This window comes from Vombatus ursinus, unplaced genomic scaffold (assembly GCF_900497805.2).
Source record: "Vombatus ursinus unplaced genomic scaffold, bare-nosed wombat genome assembly UNPS02014807.1, whole genome shotgun sequence".
NCBI lineage: Eukaryota > Metazoa > Chordata > Mammalia > Diprotodontia > Vombatidae > Vombatus > Vombatus ursinus.
In genome coordinates this window covers 63543970-63570841 of record NW_020954585.1, presented here as the reverse complement: position 1 = coordinate 63570841, position 26872 = coordinate 63543970, and the positions used below count along the sequence as shown (strand labels likewise).

Sequence of the window (26872 nt, the reverse complement as noted above, 5' to 3'; positions counted from 1 at the left end):
GAAATTTCATAGAATCATAGATCCAGAGATGGAAGGGACCTTGAACTTTGTCTAGTTTTACAGAAAGAAGACTTAAATGATTTGGCCAATGTCATAGAGGTGATTAGCATCACCAAGAGCTCCCCACACTGACTAAATCATACGTCTGAACAAAAAATATTACTATTCCAAATAATTGGAATTCCGATTGCAAAGAATAATTGAAGTATGTCATTATACCCAAGAAGGCTAGAAGCCAGTGATGTGGCCTTCAAATAAAATGAAACAAAAATGAAAAGGCCTATGTCAATGCATGGTGCTACTACCCAATGGTCTTGGGTCTTGAATCTAACTGACTCAGCTCACAGCTACTCAAAATTAAAATTCACTGGGTTTGAGAATTCCAGGGGCATAAAATAAAATCAACCAGCCCTCAGAGCTGAGAAGAAAAAGTCTTTACTCCTGATGGGGATTTAGAGTATTTGACTGTTCCTAAAGGCCACACTCATCCTCACAGGATAAAGGTTTGCCATCCCTTGAGGCCTTTCTGTTTCCCAAGTGGGGAAATCATTTCACTTCTTTATGATTGCTTCCTCATCTGCAGAATGAGAAGGTCCAACTTGGTCTCCAAGGTTCCTTCCAGTTTTAAACATTCTACTGTTCTGATATCCTATATTCAGAAAGTGATTCCCAGGACCAAGACGGAAATATCCAGCACTATAAGCATCAAAGACTTTGCTTCTGTATTTTCATCCCTAGCACTTTGCACAGTATTTGGCACACTTTTTGTTGTTGCTGTTCACTGGATTCAGTCATGTCTGTCTCTTCATGACCTCATTTGGTGTTTTCTTGGCAAAGGTACTGGAGTGGTTTTGCCATTTCCTTCTCCAGCTCATTTTCCAGATGAGGAAACTGAGGCTAACAGGGTTAAGTGACTTGCCCGGGGTCACAAAGCTATTAAGTTTCTAAGGCTGGATTTGAACTCATGAAGAGGATTCTTCCTGACTTCAGGCTGGTGCTCTATACACTATTTCACCTACTTGCCCAGACTAGGCACATATTATATGTTTAATGTGTATGTAAATAGTGTGAGTAGCTAGGTAGTGCAAATGGGGTCATGAAGAGTCAGACACAACTAAAACAAACGAACAATAACAATTTGTTTAATAAATGTTTTGAGGTTTTGGTTTTTTTTTTTCATCCAAAGTCTATTACCTCTCAAGAAGGCAACTTTGATGGAGGCAACCTTTCTTTGGATGTATAAATTCTAATGTATTTGGTTTGGATTCTTTTTAAATCCTCATTATTTTGTAATGACATTGCCATTGGTCTGGCTATTTCCCAAACATAGACAGCTATGGATATCACCCTGAACTCTTCTTCCTCAATCTTTTTGATGCTATTCAGTATTCTACCCTAGGCAATAAAAAGTTTCATTTTATATAGAGTAAATCTCAGCCTAACGCCATCTTATGAAACATAAATATCTGCTGGACTTATGTGCAAATATCACTTTTTAACAAAATACATTTCCTGCTGTTTGTACAAAATCCAACACTTCTCCCAATAATCTTCTAAAATCAAGCATACTGAGAATAATTTGGCTGTGGACTACAATACTGCTGTGTTCCTTTGACTTCTCTCCAAGATGGAGTAGCCTGGTTTCCATGCTGGTTACACAAGGCTGGTTTCAGCCTTTATAGATATCACAGTTTTCCTAGTAGAGGTTCTTAGTCCAGAGTCTATGTATTTGTTGTTGTTATTTTTAATATTTTTTAACTGAATTTCAATATAATCAGTTTCCTTAGTAATCCTATGTATTTTACTTTATGCATTTAGCTAACATTTATACAGTGCTTCCTATGTGCCAGACACTTGGCTAAGCACTTTATAATTATTATCTCATTTGATCAAGTAAAAACATTATTATGAGAAATGAGCAAAAGTCTTCACCAGACTACCAAATGGGTCCATGATACAAAAAAGGTTAAAGCTTACTGTCCTCAGGAAAGGGTTTCATGTTTGAGGACCAAGCCGAGATGTCAATGCCCACCCTTAGATGGGTACATAGCATTGTACCTGCATGGTACTTTAAAAAATATTTTTAAAGTGTGTTATCATTACACAATAGAACCGTAAAGTAGGCAATAATATTATTGTCATTTTACTTAGAAGGAACTCCAGGCCCCAAATGTTAAAGGACTTGCTCAGGGTAATACAGCAAATCCATGGGAGAGTACCCAGAAGTCTTATAACTCAATGGCCTTTCCATTCAATTACAGATTTTATCTTCAGACATCAAATCACTATCCTGCCTTTTAGGCAGCTTCTGGGCATTATCATTCATGGCCAATTTCCTTCAAACTCCTTAGGAAAAAACCTACTACCTACATCCAAGGCAGTATTATTTTTCAGCAACAAATGATGCTGAGCCATTACAAGGTATGGATTTATTTCCATCCTTTATTACCAGAGCCCAGTTCACCTTAATCTACCCTAATGAACAAGGTATCTCTTAATGGCTTACTTGACTTGATGTTTTTTTCAAACCACTTTTATATATAATATGTTAAACCAGATCTGATATCCATCCTGAAATTCAGGGGATCATAAAATGTGATTTGTTATTGAGTCATTTCAGTCATGTCTGACTCTTCATAATCCCATTTGGGGTTTTCTTGGCAAAGACACTGGAGTGGTTTGCCATTTCCTTTTCCAGCTCATTTTACAGATGAGGAGCTAAGGCAAACAGGGTTAAGTGATTTGCCCAGGGTCACACAGCTAGTAAGTGTCTGAGGCTACATTTGAACTCAGATCCTCCTGACTCTAAGACTGGTGCTCTGCCCACTGCGCCACCTAGCTGCCCTGTAAAGTATGACAGGATCACTAAACTAGCAATGAATACTCAGCTCAGACTCCCAAACAGCTCCAACCAAAAACGTAATATTCAGAAAGTAGATGGACAAGCAGGACACTATGATGAGAGCCACAGTATCAATCTACGCTGCACCTTTAAAATATCCCTTTGATTATCCTTCCCATGGCTTCTCCATGGCAGAGAATGCAGAACAACTCTAAAATTACTCTCTATGGCTATACTCCACTCAATGCCCCCTAGTGGTCAAAAGTGAAATGCTCCATGTTTTATCCACACGTGACACAACCAGTTGAGCTCATTTTTTTAACCCATTACACTGACTGGCTCGTTGATGAAATTATTGCCTCACTGGACCACAGATTCAGAACTGGAAGGGACCTTAGAGACCATTTCAGTCAGTCCCCTTCATTTTTTGTTGTTGTTATTCACTTGTTTTAGTTACGTCTGACTTTTCATGATCCCATTTGAGATTTTCTTGTCAGAGATACTAGAGTGATTTGCTGTTTCCTTCTCCAGCTCATTTTCCAGATAAGGAAATGAGGCAAACAAGGTTAAGTGACTTGCCCAGATTTTAACTCAGGAAGATGAGTCTTTCTGACCCTAGGCCTGACATTCTATCCACTACATCACCTAGCTGCCCTTTATTTTACAGAGGAGGAAGCTGAAGCTAAGAGGGATTAAGTGACTTGTCCAAAGTGGTAAAGTGGTATAATTGAGATCTGAACTCAGGTCCTCTGGTTCCAAAGCCACCAACTTTCCCACTTTGCCAAACCAAAGTAAGCCAGTTGTATATACTGTTGTATAATCTGTACAGTTTCAATGATGATTTTATTTACAATCTCTCACATAGGCATTCCTGAGAGGGTCCTTATTCAAAACAAATATTTCCTCTACTAAAGGTCACTTTGAAATCAAATTATCTGGAAAAGGAAAAAAATGCAAAATGTCATTATGGCCTCAGTTACTCTTTCAGAATCTCTCTGTTAAAGCTTTCTGGAAAATACTTCGAAGAAGTGGGAAGAAAATGATTGGCACAAAATGTTTGTTCCTAATCGGAATTTAAAAGCCAAATCCCGAGTGATGTGAATTAACCTATTTAACAACCCAAACTCCACAAAGTTACCAGAGGCTATGTTTAACCCAGAATTAAAATTGGATGAGGTCTTCATGATATCTAATCTTTTGAAATCTATCACTATGGAGATATTCCAAAAAATTCACAGGGGCACCAGAATTCCCATAAAACTAACAGTCGCAAGCTCAACCTACAAATGGTAATCCAATCTTCTGGCTAATGCAGTCATCAAAATGCCATCCATGCCATCAATATCAAGAATTTTAGAAGAAAGAAAAATCAACTCCAGTACTTTAATTCAACTCACAAAATGTCACCTTCAGTTTACTGCTCAGATTTTCTTCCAGAAGACATGAAGTCTGGAATTACAAGAAATGTTCTCCACCTCTTCCCTTTGTAATGAGCATTTGTTATTTCACTTAAGTGTAACTACTACTGCCTGATCAACTTGTAAATAGTGAAAAAAGTTTTGATTCAGCTCCAAATAGAAAACTCTACCAGAGAAATAATTACCAGAACTGTAACTGGTCAAACTTCCCTACCTGTTGTTATTCCATCTCACCTCGGAGTATCTGCTAAAATCCCTTATGATTCCAGGAGCTGCTAATCTCCCCCACAAAACCCTCAACCAAACAAGATGTCACAGGACATAAGACAAAGACTTGCTGTTCCAGGGGTTCTTAACCTTTTCTGGATCATGAATCTCTTTTGAAATCTGATGACACCTATGAACCCCCTTCTCAGATGAGAATTTTAAATGCATAAAATAAAAGCTATAGGACTAGTGGGTCAGTCCCTAACATTAAATAAACACCTACTGTCCCTAGCCAGGCACTGTACTAATTGCTAAGAATACAAAGAAAGGAAAAGGACAGATTGACCCTCAAGGAGCTCCCAGTCTAATGGGGGAGACATCGAACAAACAATGTACAAATGAGATAAAAACAGAATAAATTGAGAGTTTTCTCGGAGGGAAGGCACCGTGATTAAGGAGGACTGGGAAAGACTTCTTGAAGAAAGTGGGCTTTTATTTGAGACTTTGAGAAAGCCAGAGAAGCCAGGAAGTAGAGATGAAGAGGGAAAGAGTTCCAGGCATGAAAGTTATGCGAAACTTATGGGAAACAGCAAGGAGACCAGAGTCACTGGACTGAAGAGTATGTTTAGGAAAATAAAGTAATACTGGAAGGGTATGGGTGTGTGTGCGTGTGCGTGTGTGTGTTACAAAGGAAAGTATTATATTAAAATACAGCTATAAAAATATTTTTTTTAAATCAGGGCACAGTCCCGAGGTTAAGAACTCCTGAATTCTAACCCTTCCCTGTTATTTTATGGATAAGTCAACTGTGCCTCAGAGAGGATAAGTGATTCACCCAAGTTCTTAGAAGCATTAAGTAGTAGAGCCAGAATTTGGACTTGACCAGTGCATCAGCATCAGCATCAGCATCATCATCATCATCATCATCATCATCATCATTAACATTTATATAGTGCTTACTATGTGCTAGGCAATGTGCTAACTGCTTTTACAATTATTACATCATTTGATCCTTGAAACAACCCTGGGAGGTTGGTACTATTATTATCCCCATTCTACAAATGAGAAAACTGAGGTAAAAAGAATGACTTGCCCATAGACACACAGCTAGTATGGGTGGAAGGCTGGATTTGAACTCAGGTGTTCCTAACTCCAGGGACAGTGCTCTATCCACTGTGCCACCTAGCTGCTATACTATGTCAGTCAGTCAATTAGCATTTTTTAAGTGTCTATTACATACCAGGCACTGTTTTAAGTACCAGAAATACAAAGAAAGGCAAAAAAGAGTCCCTGCTCTGAAGGAGCTCATCATCTTCCTACATTGTAAGTCTTACCTCTGCAACTAGTATCATGCTCAGTATGCAGTAGGTATGTAAGTATTGTTGCCTAAGTAAAGCACAACCTGACTCTTCCTTTCTCCCAGAAGCTTTCCCAGAAAGAACAGCATCTTCTCCTTAGATTTGTATAATGGGCACTGGTATGTCTCCACTCATTCACTTACACTTGTACCAATACAAGTTCTACATGAAGCCCAGTGTTCTAATTGGCACTGGACACTTGCTCCTTAGAAGGAAAGCTATGGCAAATCTGGACAGCATACTCAAAAGCAAAGACAGCATCTTGCCAACAAAGGTCTGCATAGTCAAAGATACAGTTTTTCCAGTAACAATGTATGCCTGTGAGAGTTGGACTACAAGGAAAGCTGAGCACTGTAGAACGGACACTTTTAAATTGTGGCTCTGGAGAAGACTTCTGAGAGTCCATTGGACAGCAAAGAGATCAAATCAATCAATACTCAAATTAATTCAGACCACTCACTGGAAGGACAAACACTGAAGCTGAAGCTTAAATTCTTTGGCCACATAATGAGAGGACACAACTCATTTTGAAAGACCCTAATGGTGGGAAAGATCGAAGGCAAAAAGAGAAGGGGACAACAGAGAATGAGATGGATACATAGTGTCACGGAAGCAATAAACATGAACTTGGAAAGACTTCGGGAGATGGTGGAGGATAGAAGGGCCTGGTGTGCTGTAGTCCATTGGTTACGAAGAGTTGAACATGACTGAATGAGAGAACAAAAAACAACAACAACAGCAAAAGCAAAAAACAACATAAATGAATAGTAATAATTAATATATCTTTCCTTTTTCACTACCATCTTGATAGTGAAAGGCCTCTGGTTGATGGCTCTCAAGCACTTCACTGAAGGGAAGAAGAAAGTGCTGCAGGGAAATATCTTGAAGTCCATAAACTCTAGGCTCTAGCTAGTGATAAAAAATGACAAACATATGCTGGGCTACCAACAAATTCTAAATATGATCAGGCATAGCAGAGGGTAAGATGGATAGACAGTGTCATAGAAGTAACAAACATGAACTTGGACAGATTTTGAGAGGTAGTAGAGAATAGAAGGGTCTGGCATGCTATGGTCCATTGGGTCACAAAGAGTTGGACACAACTGAACAACAATGAAATTGTATAATGGGCCTGCCAAAAGCCACAGAGAAAATCTGCCTCATTACTCTATGGTCATACCTCATATTTAGACAAACAGGGCTATTCATGTGTCTACCTCTATTACCTATAATCAACTAAATACCCACAAGTTTTTAATCCTGGGTTAGCTTTCCCTTCCTACTCAAAGTGAATCCAGTCAGTCATTCAACAAGTCAGTCAACAAGCCTAGATTAAGGGTCTACTATCACTTATGACTAATATGGAAATATTTTGCATGACTTCACATGTATAATCAATATCACATTGCTTGCCTTCTCAATGGGTAGGGAAGGGGTAGGGAGGGAGAGAGAATTGAGAACTCAAAATTTTCAAAAATGACATAAAACTTTTGCATACAATTAGAAAATATTTAATGAAATAAACGAAAATAAAAATAAAACATACTATTGCTAACCTCTCTCTTCCTCCTCTCCACCCTCCACAGTTACTTGATGCGGTTAAACACTGAAGTTAACCTTAACCTAGGTATCTTAACCTGGGGTCTATGAACTTGATTTTTTTAAAAAAATGTATATTTTGATAACTTTATTTCAATATAATTGGTTTCTTTTTTGATACTGTGTATTTGATTTTATGCATTTAAAAACATTATTCTGGGAAGAGGCACTAAGCCTTCAGCAGACTGACAAAGGGATCTATGCCTTAAATGGAGCATTAGGAAGATAAGGATTTCAGAAAAAAGAAAGCCAATTATAATCACCAATGGTATAGATCATTCATGTTATTCATCCCTTCTAAGATTATCTTCTGTCTATTCCAATAGATTCTAAATTTCTTAAAGGTAGAGACTCTTTCTTTTCACTTCTATTTGCATTCTCAGACTTAGCACAATGTCTGACATCTAGATGCTAAATTAATGTTTATTGACTAACAGGACTGATTGACTCTAAATATTTTACATGTACTTAATTATTTATCTATTGTCTACCCTTTAGAATATAAAATCCTTGAGGGCAGGGGTTGTTTTCCCCACCCTTAGCACAGAGTCAGGCACAAAGTAAGTGCTTATTAAATGCTTATTGGCTTAATTGATCAGTCCCTTTTACGATGCAAATAATAAAGCTAGTCTCTGATTTCTCTTTTTAGGTCTGTAAGCTTCTAAATGGCAACGGTCAGGCTTTTTTCCCTATTCAGGCAATTCAGTATAGTATGGAACATTCTATCAATAAATAATGACTAAGAGTGACTGATGCAGTCAATGAGGAAGCAACTACTTGGTGTGTGCGTGTGATGTAATCCCACACTGCTGTTGTTCAGTAGTGTCTGACTCTTCGAGACCCCATTTGACATTTTCTTGACAAAGATACTGAAGTGGTTTTCCATTTCCTTCTCCAGCTCATTTAACACATGAGGAAAAAGGGTTAAGTGACTTGCCCAGGTTCATACTTGCCCTGATTCCAAGCCCAGTGCTCTAATCATATTACCAGCTAGCTGCCCGATTCCATACTAAATCACAGTAGATAAAAATTTATGTATGGAAGGAACCTCCAGAACTCTAACCCAAGAAGGTAGGTGGCATAGTAGATACAGACTGGACCTAGAATCAGGAAGACTTGAGTTCAAATCTTGCCTCAGATACTTCCTATCTGTGTGACTCTGAGCAAGTTACTTAACTTTTCTCTCAGGTTCAGTTTTCTCATCTGTACAATGGGAATAATAGCACCTACCTCCCAGGACTGCCATGAGAATCAAATGAGATGACATATGTGAAGCACTTTGTAAACCTTAAAGTGCTATATGAATGCTAGCTATTATTGTTAATCTCCCTCTGCCCCTCAATAGCACCCACTATCAAATCTCTGCCCATGACTAGCATGGCACTGAGAAGCATTTCTACACACTTTTTATAGAATCACATAGGAGTTCGAAAAACTGTGTCTTGTGAAACTTCATAGAAAATGGGAGAATGGCAGGTCCCTGGCCTCATTTGCCCTCGCTGTTAGATAATTATGCCACAGCTATCTATATTCCCAAGACAAGAACCTGTAGTCAGCCTGCCTCAATAACCTTAATAATAATCACCCAGGAAAAGACCCCGGTCAGTGTGGGTGCTTCTTAAGTAGTAAGACATCTTTCAGGGAGTCGGGTATCAATTCCCCAGACAACAATAACTAAATCATCATTTATTCTTTCCACATTCTCCAAAGCTGCTTTTTTTTTAAAGACAAAAGTAAATACCATTTTTGTACTCAATATTATCTCTGTTTCTTCTTATAGATCATCAAGCAGACTTCCCTTACAAGTCAAGAATCTTTCACATAGCTAGCAGAAGTCACAGACATGCTTCCTTACCTGAGAACTGGGAACCAGAGCTTTCCACCAGTGCCCCCCCTTCACCAGGTCCACTTCACTTAAAGGCACGGAAACTTTCCCAATGACACAGTGACGTGAGAATTTGTCAAAATCCACTATAGTTAAAAGCAAAGTTCTTCTTTGGGCTTCTAGAAATGGGATCTCAAAGGTGTAGCGCTCTTCAAACACAGGGTTCTGGGTCTTGCGTTTGACACCTGTCTGCTTGGAATTCTTCTGGTCTGGCAAGAGGCAGATCTTCACATAGGGGTTTGAATGAGCCATATCTTGTCGAGAGCCATCATAGGAGATGGGAGGTGGTAAGTCCCTGGCCTCAATCACCCTTACTGTTAGGTAGTTATGCAGCAGATCATATTGGGTGCTGAAATGTAGCATGCCCAGCTGGTACTTGGATAAGATCTCCTCATCAGTCAGTGAGTCCATGTCATCACTGTTAGAGTCAAGGGAATATAATCTGAGCTCGAACTTCCTAAAATAGTCATCAGGGGTGTAGGTCCTTCTCAGCACTGATGGTTGGATGATTTCTTTCTTGGCTCCAATAATCCCAAACTCAATTGGTTTAATATCAATTAGTGGTGAGCTGGGCCGCCTGGACTCAAGACCTAAACAGTAGTCACACAGAACATTGGTGATATCACTTTGTAAATAACACAGGGTTCTTTTATATCTATTTTATTTCACAGGTCCATCAATAAATATTTATTAAGTGCCTACTATGTGCTAGGTACTGTACTAAGGAAGCTGCATGGTGTATTTAGTAATAAGAATACAAGACTGAGATTCTAAAGACACAGGTTCTAATTCTGACTCTCAATAGGTGGCACAGTAGGTAGAGTACTCGACTTGGAATCAGAAAGAATCCTCTTCATGAGTTCAAATCCAATCTCAGACATTTACTAGCTATGCGACTTGGGCAAGTCACTTAACCCTGTTTGCCTCAGTTTCCTGTATGTTAAATGAGCTGGAGAAGGAAATGGCAAACCACTCCAATATCTTTGCCAAGAAAATTCCAAACGGGGTCACAAAGAGTCAGACATGACTGAAAAATAACTGAACAACAACTTTGGGTTGTCATTTCAATTATCTCTACCATACTATTTAATTTCCTTATTTGTAAAGTGAAGTAGTTCGCAGCATGGTACGGTGAGGGAAATGCTGGATTTGTAGTTGGGGACCAGGTTTCAAAGTGTGGTTCTGCCATTTACTGCCTGTTCAACACTAGGTCAATGTTGGGCCTCTTTGGACCTCTCTTTAATCATCTGTAAAATGAAAGAGTTGAACTCTGAGGTCTCTTCCCACTTGAGATCTATGATCCCAAGATTCTAAGATCTCTAAAATGAGGGTTAGATTCAGAGGTGTCAAACTTAAGGACCCCTGGCCACAATCACCTGCAAAACTCCTTAGTGCTGGCCTTAACCAAATTAAAATGTAATTGGGAAATGTTTAACAAAATAAATAAAAATACAATTCAACATAGATAATGTTAATTTGAGGTTTTCTAAGTCAGTATACAGCCAGCAAGGATCTGTTTCTATTTGAGTTTGACACTGGTTGATTAGATGGTCCCTAAAATCTCTTTTGATGTGCAACCAGGTAGCTCAGTGGATACAGCACTGGGCCTCAATACATTTACTAGCTGTGTGACCCTGAGCAAGTCACTTAACCCTGTTTGCCTCAGTTTCCTCATCTGTAAAGTTCCTGAAGAAGGAAATGGCAAAGCAATCCAATAACTCCATCACGAAAACTGCAAATGGAGTCACAAAGAGTCAGACATGACTGAGAAAGACTGAACAACTACCAAAAAAAAAATAATAATAATAAGGTCTCTTTTAGCTCTTTGAATTCAAGAGTTCAAAACCAGCTTTAGGTCAAATTGCAATAGGTAAAATTTGATACACCACTGAATGTTGGAACTCCAAGAGACTTCAAAGGTATTTCCCTTAATTCTGGTACCTTCCTTCTATGATTATCTCCCATTTATACTGTATATATCTTGTTTGTACATAATTGTTAGCATGCAATTCCCCCCACCCCCATATTTGACTGTGTGCTCCTTGAGAACAGGGACTGTTCTTTGCCTTTCTTTACATCCCTAGAATTTAGCACAGTGCTTGGCTAGTCTTGTTAGGCATTTAATAAATGCTTGTTGACAATCTTAGAAATCATTTAGTCATAATCACTTATTTTGCAGTTGAAGAAAATAAATTCTAGAAAGAATAGGTTCCTTTTGACTTTCTTTTCTTTTTTCTCCAACAAAATCTATTGTCAGGAAAGTATCCAAAAACATTTTTCACATCAAAACATGAATAACTGTTAAGTCAGCATGCCACCTCTTCCAATATGTTATGTTTTTTGCCTTATCCCCAGCAGAATAAATTGATATTTTTTGTTCAGTCATTTTTTAGTCATGTCTGACTCTTCCTGACCCCATTTGGGGTCTTCTTGGCAAAGATACTGGAGTGGTTTGCCATTTCCTTCTCCAGCTCATTTTAAAGATGAGGAAACCGAGGTAAACAGGATTAAGTGACTAGCCCAGTCTTCAGCTAGTAAATGTCTGATGCTGGATTTGAACTCAGGAAGATGAGTCTTCCTAACTCCAGGCCCCTTGGTCTATACACCAAACCACTTAGCTGCCCCTTAAATGAGCCTTTACCTTGTTAAAAGAACTGAAGTCTCAGGTAGCCTAGGAAAAGAGGGATGGGGGTGGTGTCTGGTCCCCACTATCTACTTCCTGAAATCATATCGCATGACATACAGCCTACTACATACCCATTCTATACCTTCTAGGTACCTGTGAGATGGGAAAATCATGACAGAGAGCTAGGTATAGTGGAAGGGTCACAGAACACCAGTGTTCAAATTACTATTCCCAACTTCAACACACAATAACAATGTGACCAAGGGCAAGTCAGATAACTTTCCGGAGTCTGTTTCCACATCTGAAAATGGGATTAATAGTTACTGAACTCAACTGTCTCATGAGGTTGTTGGGAAAAAAAAATTCCATAAACCTTAAAGTGGTACATAAATGAAAGCTGCCATTATTACAACTGATAATAATAGTAATCAATTCAGTCAATCTAATTAAACAACTGATCAATTCAATGAGGCAGAGGAAAAAGTCAACCAAATTCATTGGATTTGTAGTTGTGCAGAATCATGTATCAACACAACACTCCCCCCCATTTTTTTTCAGATAAAACAGCTTAGATCAGAGAGGAAAGAAGGAAGGGAGGAAGGGATGAAAGAGGCCAGGAGGGAAGAGAGAGAGGGAAGGAAGGAAGGAAGGAGTGAGGGAGGGAAGGAGAGGGGAAAGGATGGAAGGTGGGAGGAAGCAAAGAAGAAAAGAGAGGGGAAAGGGGGAAGGAGGGAGGGAGAAAAGAAAGGAAGGAAGGAAAAAAGGAGGAAGGGAGGAAAAAAGGAAAGGAGTAGTAAGAGGGAGGAATAGAGGAAGGAAGGACAAAAGAAAGGAGGAAGAGAACAGAGGAAGGAAGAAAGGAGGGAGGAAAGGGGAGGAAAGAAAGAGGGAAGAATAGAGGAAAGAAGGAAGGAAAGAAGGAAAAAAGCATTTACTATTGTCTATTAATTAAGCACCTACTACATGCCAGGTATGGTGCTAAGAGCTTTACAAATATTTTCTCATTTTCCTCACAGTAACCCTAGAAGACAGGTATTATTTTTATCGCCATTTTACAGACAGACAGAGGTTAAGTGACTTTCCCAGGGTCACAAAGTTCGAGACTTTCTGACTCCAGGTGCAGTACTCTAGCCCTTGCACCTGTGAAGATTTGCCTAAGGTCACACAGCTAGTTGGGGCCATTAACTAAAACCAATCAACTCATTAGACACAACTTTAGTGCCACAAACAAACAAAAATCCACTCCACTTCCATCAGCTTTGTTTTCTCATAATCAAGGCCACCTTGAGTGAGCCATCAATGCAGGGTCCAGTCTTTTTCTTCCCAGCCCTTCCTCCTCCAGCAACTCTGCCTCTTTCTTCTTTGTTTGGGAACACTGATGTTCCTAAGTGAATCTGCTCTGTCTGTTCTCCTGGCAATGCATTTGATGGAATTTTAAATGGGGTTTCTCGAGCTATAATTTTCACAGAAGGTGACTGCCTAGAAGCTTACTTGAAATCCTCCGGGTAAGGCTGTATGCAGACTTAGATGTATCTGAAGACGACCGTCTCTGATCTGGGGAGTCATCCTGTGGGGTTGGAGGAGCCTCACTGGCAGTGTGGTCTGAGTTCCCATTCTTATCTTCATTCCGGTTGCTCATCCTAGTGAAGGGGAAGAGACTTCAGGAGTAGCCCAGGAGAAACTGATCGGGTCCTCAGGAACTACTATCTTAATTAGTTAATGACTTGAGAAATGACAACATGGAGGTGTGCTTTGCTGTAAAGAAAAAAATACGAATTGCTCCCTTTTCTTCAGAATTAGAATCATAAGCTCAGAAGAGAGACACACAGGGTTGGAAGCATACTGTGTTTACTTCTCTTCAAACTCCACAGGGGAAGACCTAGGAAAGCCAGAAATGGAGAAATATCTGCCATATAGCCCACCTGCAGATAGTCTTCCCTTTCACCCACCCACCCTTGGTTTTTCTAGATCTTCCTTGGCCCTTGGGATGTTTGCACCGAAGTAAACACAATATGGATACTATCTGCAGATACTACCTTTCCCCTACACTGGGGGAAATGGGAATGGTACAGGATTTGTAGTCCAGAGACCTGGGTTAAAATCCTGGCTCTAATACTTATTAGTTAGTGACCATGGCAAGTCAATTCATCACTTTGAGCCTCAGTTTCCCCATTTACAAATTGGAGGTAATACTTACGCTGACTCTATCACAAGATTGTGAAGTGTTCTGCAAACCTTAAATTGATAAGCATAAGCCAGTATTTCATCCAGCAGCCATTAGATTATGCCCATCTTTACCTAGAACTCTGAATTTCTGACCTATAAGATACTATCCTTTCAAGAAAGACTAGCTTTCTCTATCCTTAATTTTAATTATAATATTTATTTGTGTATATGTTGCACTTCCCCAGAAGAATATAAGTTCTTTGAGGGTAGAGACTGTAGTTGTTTTTTTTTTTTCATTCCCAGTGCCAAGTATAGTCCCTGAGAGTAGGTGCTTAATAAATGTTTGCTGAACTACATAAGTGCTTAATAAATGCTTATTGAATTACTAACTGAATTTCACAAAGTCTTCACTCATTCCCTCAATTAATCCCCCAAGATGTAATAATCTCAGACTCCTCTGAACTACTCCAGCCCTTACTATAAGTTGCCTTGTATTATAATTATCTGGGTACTTGTCTTATTCCTCCTACTAGACTATGAGCTCCTTAAAGGCAGGGACCATGTCTTCTCATAAATCATAAAGCTAGAGGGGACTTCAAAGGTCTTCAAGTCCAAACCCTATATTTTACGGATGAGGAACTGAGGTTAGAGATTAAGTGGCTTGCTCAAGGTCACACTGTAAGGATCAGAACCCAGGTCTTCCTCATGCCAGCCCTCTATCCACCATGGCATAGTGCCTTATTCATTCCTCTATTCCCCCAAAGGGCCTAACACAGGGCCTTGCCCATTAAATGTCACGTGTTGAATATAAAACATAAATAAATGAAGCAGCAGTGTTTCCTGAGGTGGGAGAGATTTCACCATATGTCTTGAGCATGTGTCACAAGTCGTATGTTAAGTTCACATGCATGTGTCTCACATACACACCTGTTGCCCTACCCTGTACAAACTGGTACCTTGTGCCCACTGCTGTCATCACAGCCCCCCATGAGGTGCCAGAGGGCAGGCTTCCTTGAGCTGAGCACAGGCACTGCATGAGAAACAGCACAGCCAGGCCTGCACACTTGACATTTCCATTCCCTGCTTGTTTAAATATATACAACTGCCTACTCAGTAAATAAATCTGGGGATGCACAAACTATAACATCATTTTAAAAAACCACTCATACCTTTCTAGGAGCATTTTTTACAAATTATCAGACATTTAGTTGGGCCCCCAAAATATGTTAAGTATTGACCACTGCTCAGAGGGAAACCAAGTCCTCTCTTATCCTGCCCAGGTGCATTCCTATCTCTTACACTACAGGTTAAACTATAGGTCATTCACCAATTGTTTGTTAAAGAGAGAACAACAAAAATTCCCTGGCCAGGAAAGGTCCAGACCAAAGTTAACAAGCATTTATTAAGCTCTGGGGGTATAAAGAAAGGCAAAAGCAGTTCCTGCCTTCAAGGAGCTTACATTCTAATGGGGATGGGGAGAGGGGACAACATGTAAATACATATAAAATAGATAAAAAGTCATATCAGATTGGAAGGCATTAGTAGCTGGGGGAACTGGGAAAGGCCTTCCCCAAAAGGTTGGATTTGAGCTGTCTTGAAGATAATATTTATAAAGGGTTTAGTATTATGACTGGCACATAGAAGGTACTTAATAAATGCTTGGGGAAGGGGGAATCCAGGAGGTGGAGGTGAGCAAGGAGACCACTTCTTTATCCTGTGACTTTCTCTGGCCTCAGCTCAACTCCACTAGAGTCTCAGGGACATAAGCCACAAGACTGGGTCTCTGAAGCATTCAACAACTGGGTTTTTGTCAGATTTTTCTTTTTTCAACAGAGACTTGCTATGTGCCCACACACAGCCTCTATCTGTGGGCCAGATATCTTTCTGCTTTTACCTCAAAAGATTAGACTTGGCTGTACACAGTAGGGGAAAGGAGGGAAGGCCTCTGTGTAGAGTAGGGGGCTTCCAATTGGGAAGCTCTAGTTCTGGACATATAAAATTCTAGTCTCAACTGCCCACATAAGCATTATTTTTAACACTGCCCTTGGCACAGATGGATGTTTAAAGAATCTGTGCAGGGCTATGGAGAAGTAGGATGTCCTAGAAGATGGACAGCCAGCCTCAGAATCAGGAAGACCAGAGTTCAAGTCCCATTTTGACACATACTGCCCTGGGCAAGTCAGTTAACTCTCATCACTCTAAGCAGATCTTTCAGACTTTAAAATACAGAGAAGGGGTGGCAATCCCCATTGGTAAAGGGAGTTTCCTCACCAGAGTTCCCAAATGCTATTTGAATCACATTTCCAGTTTCTACCCCTACACTGGGCTACAAACCTCCAAAAACCAAGCCATAATGTACATAATAATTGCACTGTCTACCTCAGAGAGTTGTTAGAAAAGAAAACACTTTGTAAACCAAAAAGCATTATATAAATGTGAGTTTTATAATTGATTACTTTTTAAAGAAAGAATAACAATAATAATAGCCGACATTTATATAGCACTTTTTTGTTGCTGTTTACAAAACGTTTTATATGCATTATTTTATTGGATCCTCAAAATGACCCAAGTAGGTAGATGTTTTTGTTATTATCTCCATTTTACAGATAAGAAAATCAAGGCTCAGAGTGGTTAAATGATGTGCCTAGAGTCCTAATAAGTGTCTAATGTGAGATTTAAACCCAGTTCTTCCCTGATTTCAAGACTGGCAATCCGCCCTATACATGATGGCTTTCAATTGCATAATTAAAGGATTCCTACTCCCACCCCTCCTCCCTGATCTGAAGGCTGGCAGAGTCAAACAGAGCCTCTATGAACCCTGCAGCTTTGCTACCTGCCCACCCTAGCCCTCTGACCACATTCCTAGTCTAGCCATGGGGAAGTAGATCGACACGAGGATCAGAAAATTCAAAACCACTTTCCAAAAATATCTGAGTGGCTGACAGATGGAGATATGTTGTATGAAGGCGCAGGAGGAGAACGAATTGGAAATAAAATGAAAGATGCTGAAGAGACCATAAACAGTGCTGGAGGGTAGGTTTCAGGCTGGAGGTGCTTGTCTCTGTCACCCTATTTCTAATGCAATTAGAGCTTGGGCTGGAGAAACTATGAGCATCCCAGGGGCTACCTGTAGTGCTGACTTCTGTAAGTAGTATTAGGACTATAAACTCTTTACAGAATGTGATTGTTTACAGTCTTCCTTTGCTGCCTGGAACTCACTTGACCAAAAATTCCTATACTTTGAGCATTAAAACCTCCTTAGAGGTCCATGCCTCTTAGTGCCTAAAACGGGCTGAAGATCACAGGTCTAGAGCTAGAAGCAACCTTAGAAGTCAGCTAGGTCAACTCCCACCCCAATTTACAGATAAGGAAACTTAGGCCCAGAGAGTTTAAGTGTCTAGGATCACACGGGTAGTAAAAGAGGATCAATCTAAACTCAGTCCCAATGATGTGCTAAACACCAGGAAGGGTAGAATACAAGCTAACATAAGCATCGTGACAAAGACTTTCATTAGCCTCTTGAACTCCAATTATTCCTCCTTTTGAGGGACCCTGACTCTTTCAGGCAAGGGAGAACATATCTCAGGGGCTATTTCCAATAATGCTTAAAAATCTCATACACACACACACTCACACTCACTCTCACACACATGCCAAGCACTATGCCACGTGAACCAAAGGAAGCCAGGGCAACTCCACTTACAACCAGGGTGGAGTCTGGGCAGGGAAAGGTCCCAAGATTTCAACTTCATCTTCACTTGACTGGCAGCAGCTACACTCGTAACACTTTTGACAACAGTGGCGACAGGTCCATCTACACAGCAGCAGATCAGAGATTCTAGAAAGAAAGCCCTGAGGAGAAGTGGAAAGGGATGGGGGAAGGGGAAGGTAGGGAGGAGGAGATAAGAAAAAAAACAAAAACAAACCCACTAATATTAACACCTGTCAATCACTGATGATCGATGGTGATGATCACTGATGAGAAACAAAGACATTCAGGAGGTCTGTCCCTACTGCAAACACTTAGAACAAAATGTTTTCCCATTTCTATTTACCAACTGCAGGCAGCATGACAGCAAACAGAATCTTACTGAAGCTATAGAGAGAGAGAGACAGAGACAGAGAGACAGACAGAGAGAGAGAGAGAGAAAGCCATTGCAGGTATTTTCTTTTGTAGTTTATTTGATTGCCTTCTTTGATGTGTGGGTGGTTTACACAACATTGTGGGAAACAGACTATATGTTCCTGAAGCTAAATGCATATTATTTCATCTTCTTTTAAAAAGCAAAAACAAAAACCAAAAAACCGATTCCAGTGGCATGACAGTGAATAAGAAAAAGAATATTAAATGGCAGGGGTGGGGGAAGAACCCCTTCATGTAAACTATTTACTCTGGATGGGGTCCTCTCCCTCAAGCTGCCTTCTACAAGAACATCTCTAATTGCGCAGTTATCAATGTCTGACTGTTTAATACTCTCTCTCTCTACCTAGTACCCTAGATAAGACGCCCAAATGAAAGACAACCCCTTCTTGATTAGAAACCAGACAGAACGAATCATCCAATTAACTCACCTCATTTAATGGCTCCAACTGTCCTTTTAGGTATCCATTATGAAGCAAGGGATGGGGGTGGGGTGAGGGAAGAAAAGGAAAGAGACAAGGACCAGTTTAGCAATGCTCAGACAACTCAAAAATCCCCACATCTTTCTACTTACCATCTCGGGGGACAGAATAAAACTTCCTAACAAGGGGTTGCTATATCCAGGGCTGCTACTCCCCTCATGACAAACCACATCTAATAAATAAATGGGAAACTTTAGCCTTTCAATTGGATTTGCACCGTATGGTGTATGAATCAGAGCGGGTGGATAGACAGTTGAGCTATCCAATGCAGCCACACTTTGGGGAAAATAGCAAACCTTCCTATACAGAAATATCCAAGAAGCCAACCAAAATGTATCATTAGCTCACGCAGCAGGCAAACACATCCTGGAGGCCATTTGGTCCCCCCATCCTCCCAGAGGCCTATCCTTCCAACTTTGGCTTCTAAGGTAGAGATGGTAGGAAGTTTAATCTTTCTGATACTCTCTGAAGCCAGCTTCTGTGGAGCTCAAACTCATGCTATATTTTCCCCTCCTCTCCACCATTCTCTGCCTCAGACATGCCCAAAGCAATATCCCTTAGCCTCTTCCTCTCCCACCCTGTTGGCTCTCTAACTGTGCCCATGAGACAGGGGAGGAAATAAGCAGCAGACTGGGAATGTTTAATGGGGCCAAGTTTGGCAGGAAGGGGAAGAATGAATAAGATCTGTAACAAGCCTGGTTTCCTAGAGCTAGTCCAGCCTGGCTCCTAAGCTAGACACTGAGTTTATCAGAGTTGTTAGGAGGGAGAACAAACCACATCTGAAGCTGGATAGCAGCATAGAATGGGGTTTAGTATCAAGATATATGCATTCAAATCCTGTCTCTGAAACCTGTTGCCTGTGTGACCTTAGTTAAGTCATTTCTTTTCTTTGGGCCTCAGTTTCTTCATCCATAAAATGAAGGGACTAGATGACCTCAAAAATACCTTCTAAATTTAGATTTATTATCAAAAACAGAAATAGGACTCTGAGTAAACTTAACAGACATTACTATGGTTAACAGATGGGCATCAGGGACAGACTTCTTGAATGTCATTATTTCTCATCAATGATTGACATCAGCGATTGACTGATGGTAATATTGGGGGGGGCCTTTGCCTGTCTACCTAACAAATAGGGGTGAGGATAGAGGAATATTTATATTTATATTCTTCCTATATTTATATTCCTCCTATATACTTTCCATATACCTCATGAGGTTATTATGAGGATCAAATGAGATAATGTGAAAGTACTTTGTAAAGCATAAGGCACCATACAAAAAATAAGCTACTATGTCCTATCTTTATTTTTAGCTATCAGGGAAAACTTCTCTATTGATGCTATAATCTTCAAGGAAATAATGAGACAAAAAGACACACATAGAAGAAGTTTGGTTTCCTAAATTCCTCACAATGGAACACCATCCCCTGACCGTGTAACCTAGCTACAAAATGTATGTTTTGGTATCAGGGAAGGGAAAGATGATGAATGAAATGTATGCGGGGAGGTTCCAACCAAACTTCAAATATACTTCCTGTGGGTTTCTCTAAGAAGAACCTACAGTTCATATCTATGTGTGGTCAAAGAAAGATTCATTCAAAGCCAGAAAATGCTGCCTGAGGAGTGGTCTGGAACCTATGGAAAAGGAATGAGATAAAGAATGTTCTAAAGGGAAACTAGATATTTTGAAGGAAAAGCAGAAGCCTGGGGCCCTCCAAAGACTAGGTGCTTAATAAATGTTTGCTGTTGTTAATGATGATAATGGAGATAAAGAGACCTAACTGAAAAGGGCCTTGAGACATTGTAAATGTGAAGAAGCCTAGGCTGGGGGGAAGGAAAAAAGGTTGATCACACATATGAAATCTATGAAATAAGGTCAAATATCAAAGACAGTACCTCAGCAGGAAAATCTATGGTTGAACCCCAATGGGTGCATGACTAGGGAGAGGAGAACTGGGCACTGAACCACCGATGCATGTGGAGATTTTATGTGAACTTTAAAATGCCAGATTTAGAGATGATGTAAAAAGAAAAAGAGAGAGAAATTGACTACGAATCAAGAAAATTTTTACAGTATCAGCTCCAAATAACCGACTCTGTGACCTTGGGAAAGTCGCTCACCCTCTCTGGGTCTCAGTTTCTTCTACTGTAGTTCTCCATTGTAACATTCTATAGTTCTCTGCATTCCTCAGAGTGCCAGAAAGCTTTAGGCACCCTCATGACCTTGAAGCTTGAAGCCCTAATTCAGCAGTCTTGGGGATAAAGGCCAATGAACCAAGCACAGATCCTTTAAAAGGCCTGATTTGAAATTATCTCAGTTAAAGGCCAACTGCCAGGTCTCCTAACCTTCTCACCTCACCTTACCTCCTTTCTTTTTTTTTCTTTTTCCTTTTTTTTTTGTGTGTGGTTTTTGGTTTTTGCTAGGCAATGGGGACCTTACCTCTAAGTTCTCCTCTCATTACTACCACTCAATGCACTGTCCTTCCTCACCAATCTACATTTCATGTCCAATCATCAAGTCATTTTCGTCTCTCCAGCTCTCCTCCTTCAGCAGCCAAGCCTAAGGAGAAGGGAGATGTCCTTGTCCCTCTCGCCAAACAGCTGCATGTCTCCGCTCGGGCGGCCAATTAGCCTGAGCTGTAACCACGGTAACTGCAGCTGGCCGACTACCCGCCGGCTTGCCCCGGGCGGTTCTCCTTAGAGCCCCACCCTCTCCTCCCCTTCCCCTACCGCCACCCCCCAGGCTCCGATTGAGGCCTTGGGGAAAGGATACCCCTTCCCCACTGCTCCACAGCTAAAGCCCAGAACTCGCAGCTGCTGCCACTGCTGGAGGCTAAAGACAAGGCACGGCAGATCCACGAATGGTCCTGTGGGTGCCAGGAGCTTCCCTGCCCCGCCCATATCGCACCACGCCCCACCCCAGTCCAATCTCACCCAGACTGGACAAACCCAGAGTCTCCTTGCAGTAACCTGGGCCTCATACCCTGAACTATCCTTCTCACCCTAACTATCCTTCTCACCTCTACATTATTCTGCATCCTCCCTCCACCCAGTCCTGCGCTCCCCACTGCCCTTCCACGTCTGCTTTGCCCCAGCCTCAATAGCGGCTGTTGGTCTCAACCACAGAGCTCCCGGGCAGCTCAAGAGCCCGCGCAAACAGGTTGCCTCTTTGAAACCTTTTATTCCCAAACTGCCACTGTCTCTCCCTTTTTCCCTCCTCCCCTGTTCTTTTGGCAAGTTTCTTGCGCGTGAGGCTGAGCGCCAGCCCCACGGCAAACCGATGAGCCCAACAGGGCGCAGCTGGCCAGCTCCGGGCTACTGGTCCTGGTCCTCATCGAATCGTCCCCATTCCTCCTCCGCTGCTGCCAACGCCATTCCCACCCCAGCCCTGGCCCCGGCCCCGACACGTCCCCTCCTGCCACAGCCTTACCTGTATATACGCCATTTTCACTCGCTCTCACTCCAGCCCGGGCATGGCGCTGCTACATCCACTTTGCCCTCTACAACAAGGGAGGTGAAGAAAGGGAAAGGGGGGAGGAGGAAAAAAACCAACCCAATCGCCCCAGACGTGACTTGCTTGGCTGATCAGTGGCGCCCATGCCCACCGCTCAGCTGGCCGCCCCGTCTCTTCCTCTTCATGGTCCTGCCCCCAGGCTCTCGGACCTGGGTGGGTGCCTTATAGACGGAGAGAGAGCCAGAGGAGGGGGCCCGCCTGACCTGCGCCCCAGCAGCACCCTACTCCCTCCTCTCTTTCCCCCGCCCCCAGGCGCTTCTGCCTTCTTCCTTTCCCTGCGCTCTGATCTCGGCCGCCAGCGGCGCCAGGAGCCTCAGGCGCCTTCTAGCTTCTGGCTCCCGCCTCTCACTGGCTCCGCGATGCTCCCGGCCGGCCACGAAGAGGCCCCTGAGCTTGGTCCACACTGCGGGCACCTGGTAACTGAGTCCAGGGCAGCCCTAGAGTCAGCTAGCAGCCAAGCTCAAGGGTCCACAGCCGGTCTCATCTGAAGACAGAAGGAGCAGAGCTTCGGGGTGGGGATAGGGAAAGGGGATGCAGAGGGAATAGCCGGGGCGGGGGCGAGAGGGGGAGAGTAAGTGATGCACAGGGTAGTGTCGTTCTGTCCCAGGAGCCTGCACCTGTCGCAGAGCATAACAGAAACTCAGCCTCGAAGTTACTGCCTAGGAATTGTCTAAGTGACATTTAGGGGTTGTGGCCCAAGATGATGAATTCGCTCAGTCCCCCTTTCCCTGACTTAGGGGACAAAAAAAAGTACATCTATTCTGTATTCATCTGAAACCTCTCAGAGCAGAGAGAACCCAAGAGAGTTGACATAGGGACTGCGAGGCGCTAATAGACCAGGTGGTATGGAGGAGGCACCATAAGGAAAGCCTCAGAGCAGGAGTAAAGGGAGGGACCAAAAGTCGAAAGAGAAGAGGAAAGGATGTGGGCCACGCGGGGGCCCCAAAGTGACTGGCGCTCCCCAAGTCCCAGAGTTAGTGTTCCCAGTGCGCAACAGGTTGGGCGCAAAGAGGTCCAACAACGCCACCCAGCGGGCGCAATGCTACACTGCTTCAGAAAGGAGCGGCCAGCCCTTCAACCTGTTGCCGCCACAGTGTGAGTGATTTGAAGTTACAAAGTAGCCTTGTGCCTCGCAGGAGCCATAGACAGAAACGGGAAAAGAAAAAGGAGAGGGCTGGGAGATATTTGAAAGGTGGGTCAGGGTGAGGAATACAGAAGTTGACCACAGCAAAATTGTGGCAAAAGTCCGAAGGTGCCCATAGTGCCACTTTCACCCTCCCCTGCCCCATTAAATATATGTACGCATGTGTGTATGTATGTATGTATGAATGTGTGAATGTATGTGTGTGTGTGTGTGTAAACCTGCCAGATGTCACAGTGTCTTAAATCTCATCATCAGTTTGTTGACTTATTTTGGATTCAAGTCTCACCCAATAGCTCTTTCAAACTACACCTAGTGCAAAGTCACTAACATCTTAAATTAGCTTTCCCAAACTAATTTCTTCACAAACCACTTTGGTATTTGAAATATATTGATGAAACCCATAAATGCTGTTCCAGAGGTGCTGGGGGCATGGAATTCCCTCCCTCTCTCCCTGTAAAGTAGATGGGCATAAGCTTAGAATTGAGAAAACTGAGTCTTTTTATTCTCCCAAACTATTGCAGATAATGCATATTTTTGATATATACATTATTTTGCATTTTAGAGGGGAAAATTTCATTAGTATTGAAGTTTTCTCACAGAAACCTTATTAGTGTCCCATGGAACAACTAGAATTCTGTGAAAAACAATTTGAGAAATGCTGCCATTAGTAAGAAAATTAGTTTAGCATCTCAGGCACTGGTGGAGCCTGGAGAGGGGAGAAGGGTGGGTGGGACAGAATCCAAGAATCCCTGGCACTTGCTCGTGAGGGTGTTAGAAAGGTGAGACAGAGAACACTGGAGACAAATGCCTCATTCACAGTTTTGCTTAGGGCTTATTCTCTATGTACTTAGGGTGAGGAGTTAGGTTGGAGTTCTTGATAATGGATAGAAGTAAAGCTAATCCTAAATAGAATTGTGAAATAAATTGTTTGTCTTTGGGATTGCCCAGGCTCCTGTCTGTCCCCTGGTGAATCCTCATCAGGCCATGCAGCACTCTCCCCTTTTGATCTTATGTGAGCACATGTCTCTAGGCAGAGGATACTAGATTCACAGACTCTAGGAGATAGAAGGAACCTTTCTCCACTGCACCCTGCTCCACTTTCATAATGATTGTATGTCTCCCTTGGGATGACTCAACTCTCTGGTCAACTCAATGATTGCTGGGTCCCTGCCTGAACCCAATATATCATCACAAGATCCAGCCATTATTCGCACTCTTCACTTCCAGTTAGCTCTCTGTGCTGCTCCACCTCCATACTGGCCGCCTGCCTCTTCCTCACCCACCTCCATTTGCATACTTTCCTCCCACTCTCCCTTTTCAGCTCCCCCGTATGTTTTGTCTTCCCCTATTAGGATGTAGGCTTTTTAAGAATAGGGACCCATCAAAAAGGACCTACGTGTAAAACAAATATTTATGGCAGCTCTGTTTGTAAAGCAAAGCATTGAAAATTGAGGGGATACCCATCAACTGAGGAATGGCTGAAAAAGTTGTAGCATATGAATGTTATGGAATATGTAAAGATACTATTAGGAGATACCCTGTTTTCCAGAGCTAAGGCCCAGCAAGCAAGCTGTGCCCTAAGCTTAGCATAACAACAATCCTTTGAGTTCACCTTCTGGACCTGATAGTCCCTGAGCTTGAGCAAGCATCAACAGGTCCAGACATGAAGCTTTGCTATGAACTGACTTTTTGTCACTAGACAACCTTGCCTCACTGTTGCTGTTGTGCCTCAACACTGTTGCTACATTAAATTGTGTGATTCTTTATCTAGCCACAAGTATATAAATCAAGGTTCAGCCCCACTGCCTTGGGTCCCCCCAACTAGGGGTGGGGCCCCAGCACATGTGTCCTTGCTCACAAGCCATTTCTCTCATTTTGAAATTAAATTTCTGTTTGATTCCTGACTCTTCTGTCTCTAGCATGTTCTGTTGGCTCCAACCATCCACAGGTTAGAGGCTAGTTCAGTTCGGTTGACATTAATTGGTCAGAATTAGGACTGAACCTGGAACCGGGTCATTGGACTCTCCCATACCAGCAGGAACAGACTAGGTGCCACAGAAGATTTATTTCTTCAAAGTCCGACACTCACCCCCCCATCTGGAGAGTCCTGTGCCCTTCTCCCTGCCCCAACAGAGGAAAACTCCAGGGCCCCTCTAGTGACCTGATTCATCTCAGATCGCTCTGGCAAGGATATCCTTTCTTAAACTGTAACTTCTTGTCTCTGTTTTTAAACTGCACTCCTTGGTAACTATGTACCTCTGCCTAACTGGTTAAAATTAGAATTTTAATTGCATGCTTTGTTAAAACTGTTTGCGAATGTTTGTATATCTGTCTTGTCATTTTGTCTGTGTTTGTCTTTGTAAAACATAAAATGTCTGTGTTGTGTTTGTGTTGTGAGCTAGATTCTGTTACCTTGAAAGATTTAAAATTCAGTCAGAAAGAAAAACTTCTAAGGGATGTAGCCAAAGAATTTAGAACACTGGGAAAGATAATGAACTTTTATACCTGAAGTAATTGTCCCAGTAAACAGGACTAACTCCCACTTTAGACTTTCTGCAGGAGATTAGGTTATAAGAAAAAAAATCTGCAGGACACTTTTTTTCTGTCATTTCAGCTTTGGTTATGCTGGAATTACAGAAATAAAGTCAGATAATCAAAATGTGTAGAACTACTAAAAAAAACACCTTCATAGATTAAGAAGTTTGAAGATTAATCATTTTAAGATTGCAGAGGAGAACTCCTGGGATTTGGGGTAATTCCAGGAATTCACTCCCTTCTGAAAATATCTTAGTAAATTTTGGGGTATAAAATCAGGATTAGATTTTGTAGAAGTCTTAAAAGTAAATGGCAAGGTTAATAGCTTCATTGTTCTTGGGTAATGAAGGATGGCAGGTAGTTTGGAAGTAATCCCAGAGTAAAGAAAGAAAAAAAATGGGTAAACAGTTTACACTTTATAACAGCCCCTTGTTAACCCTTCCCACTGTTGCTACACTACACTGTTTTATTCTTTATCTAACCACAAGTATATAAATCAAGATTCAGCCCCATTGCCTTGGGTCCCTGCAACTAGTGGTGGAGCCCCAGCACATGTGTCCTTGCTCACAAGTCATTTCCCTCACTTTGAAATTAAACTTCTGTTTGATTCCTGACTCTCCTGTCTCTAGCCTGCTCTGTTTGGCTCCAGCCACCTACTGGTTAGAGGCCAGTTCAATCTGGTTGACAAATTCTATTGTGCTATAAAAAATGATGACTAGGCGAATTTCAGAAAAACCTGGAAAGGCTTATATGAACTGATGCAAAATGAAGTGAGCAGAACCAAGAGAACATTGTACACAGTAGCAGCAACAGTATGATGATCAACTATAAATGATTTAGCTCTTCTCAGCAATATAATGATCCAAGACAATTTCAAAGGACATATGATAGAAAATGTTATCCATATCCAGAGAAAGAACTAATGGAGTCTGAATACAGATCAAAGCATACTAT

The 26872-nt window shown here is 41.7% G+C and overlaps 1 protein-coding gene across 1 annotated transcript in view; it reads right to left on the bottom strand.

Moving 5' to 3' along the window:
• The window catches only part of LOC114052352 (synaptotagmin-17-like), an 84927-nt gene extending 62714 nt beyond the window's left edge, over positions 1-22213 (bottom strand). Inside the window, 5 exon segments of the mRNA XM_027874911.1 lie at positions 9280-9899; positions 13427-13575; positions 17805-17953; positions 18674-18696; positions 22156-22213. Of these exon segments, the coding sequence (XP_027730712.1) occupies positions 9280-9899; positions 13427-13575; positions 17805-17953; positions 18674-18696; positions 22156-22213 (999 nt within the window).
• Positions 22214-26872: the final 4659 nt, after the last annotated feature.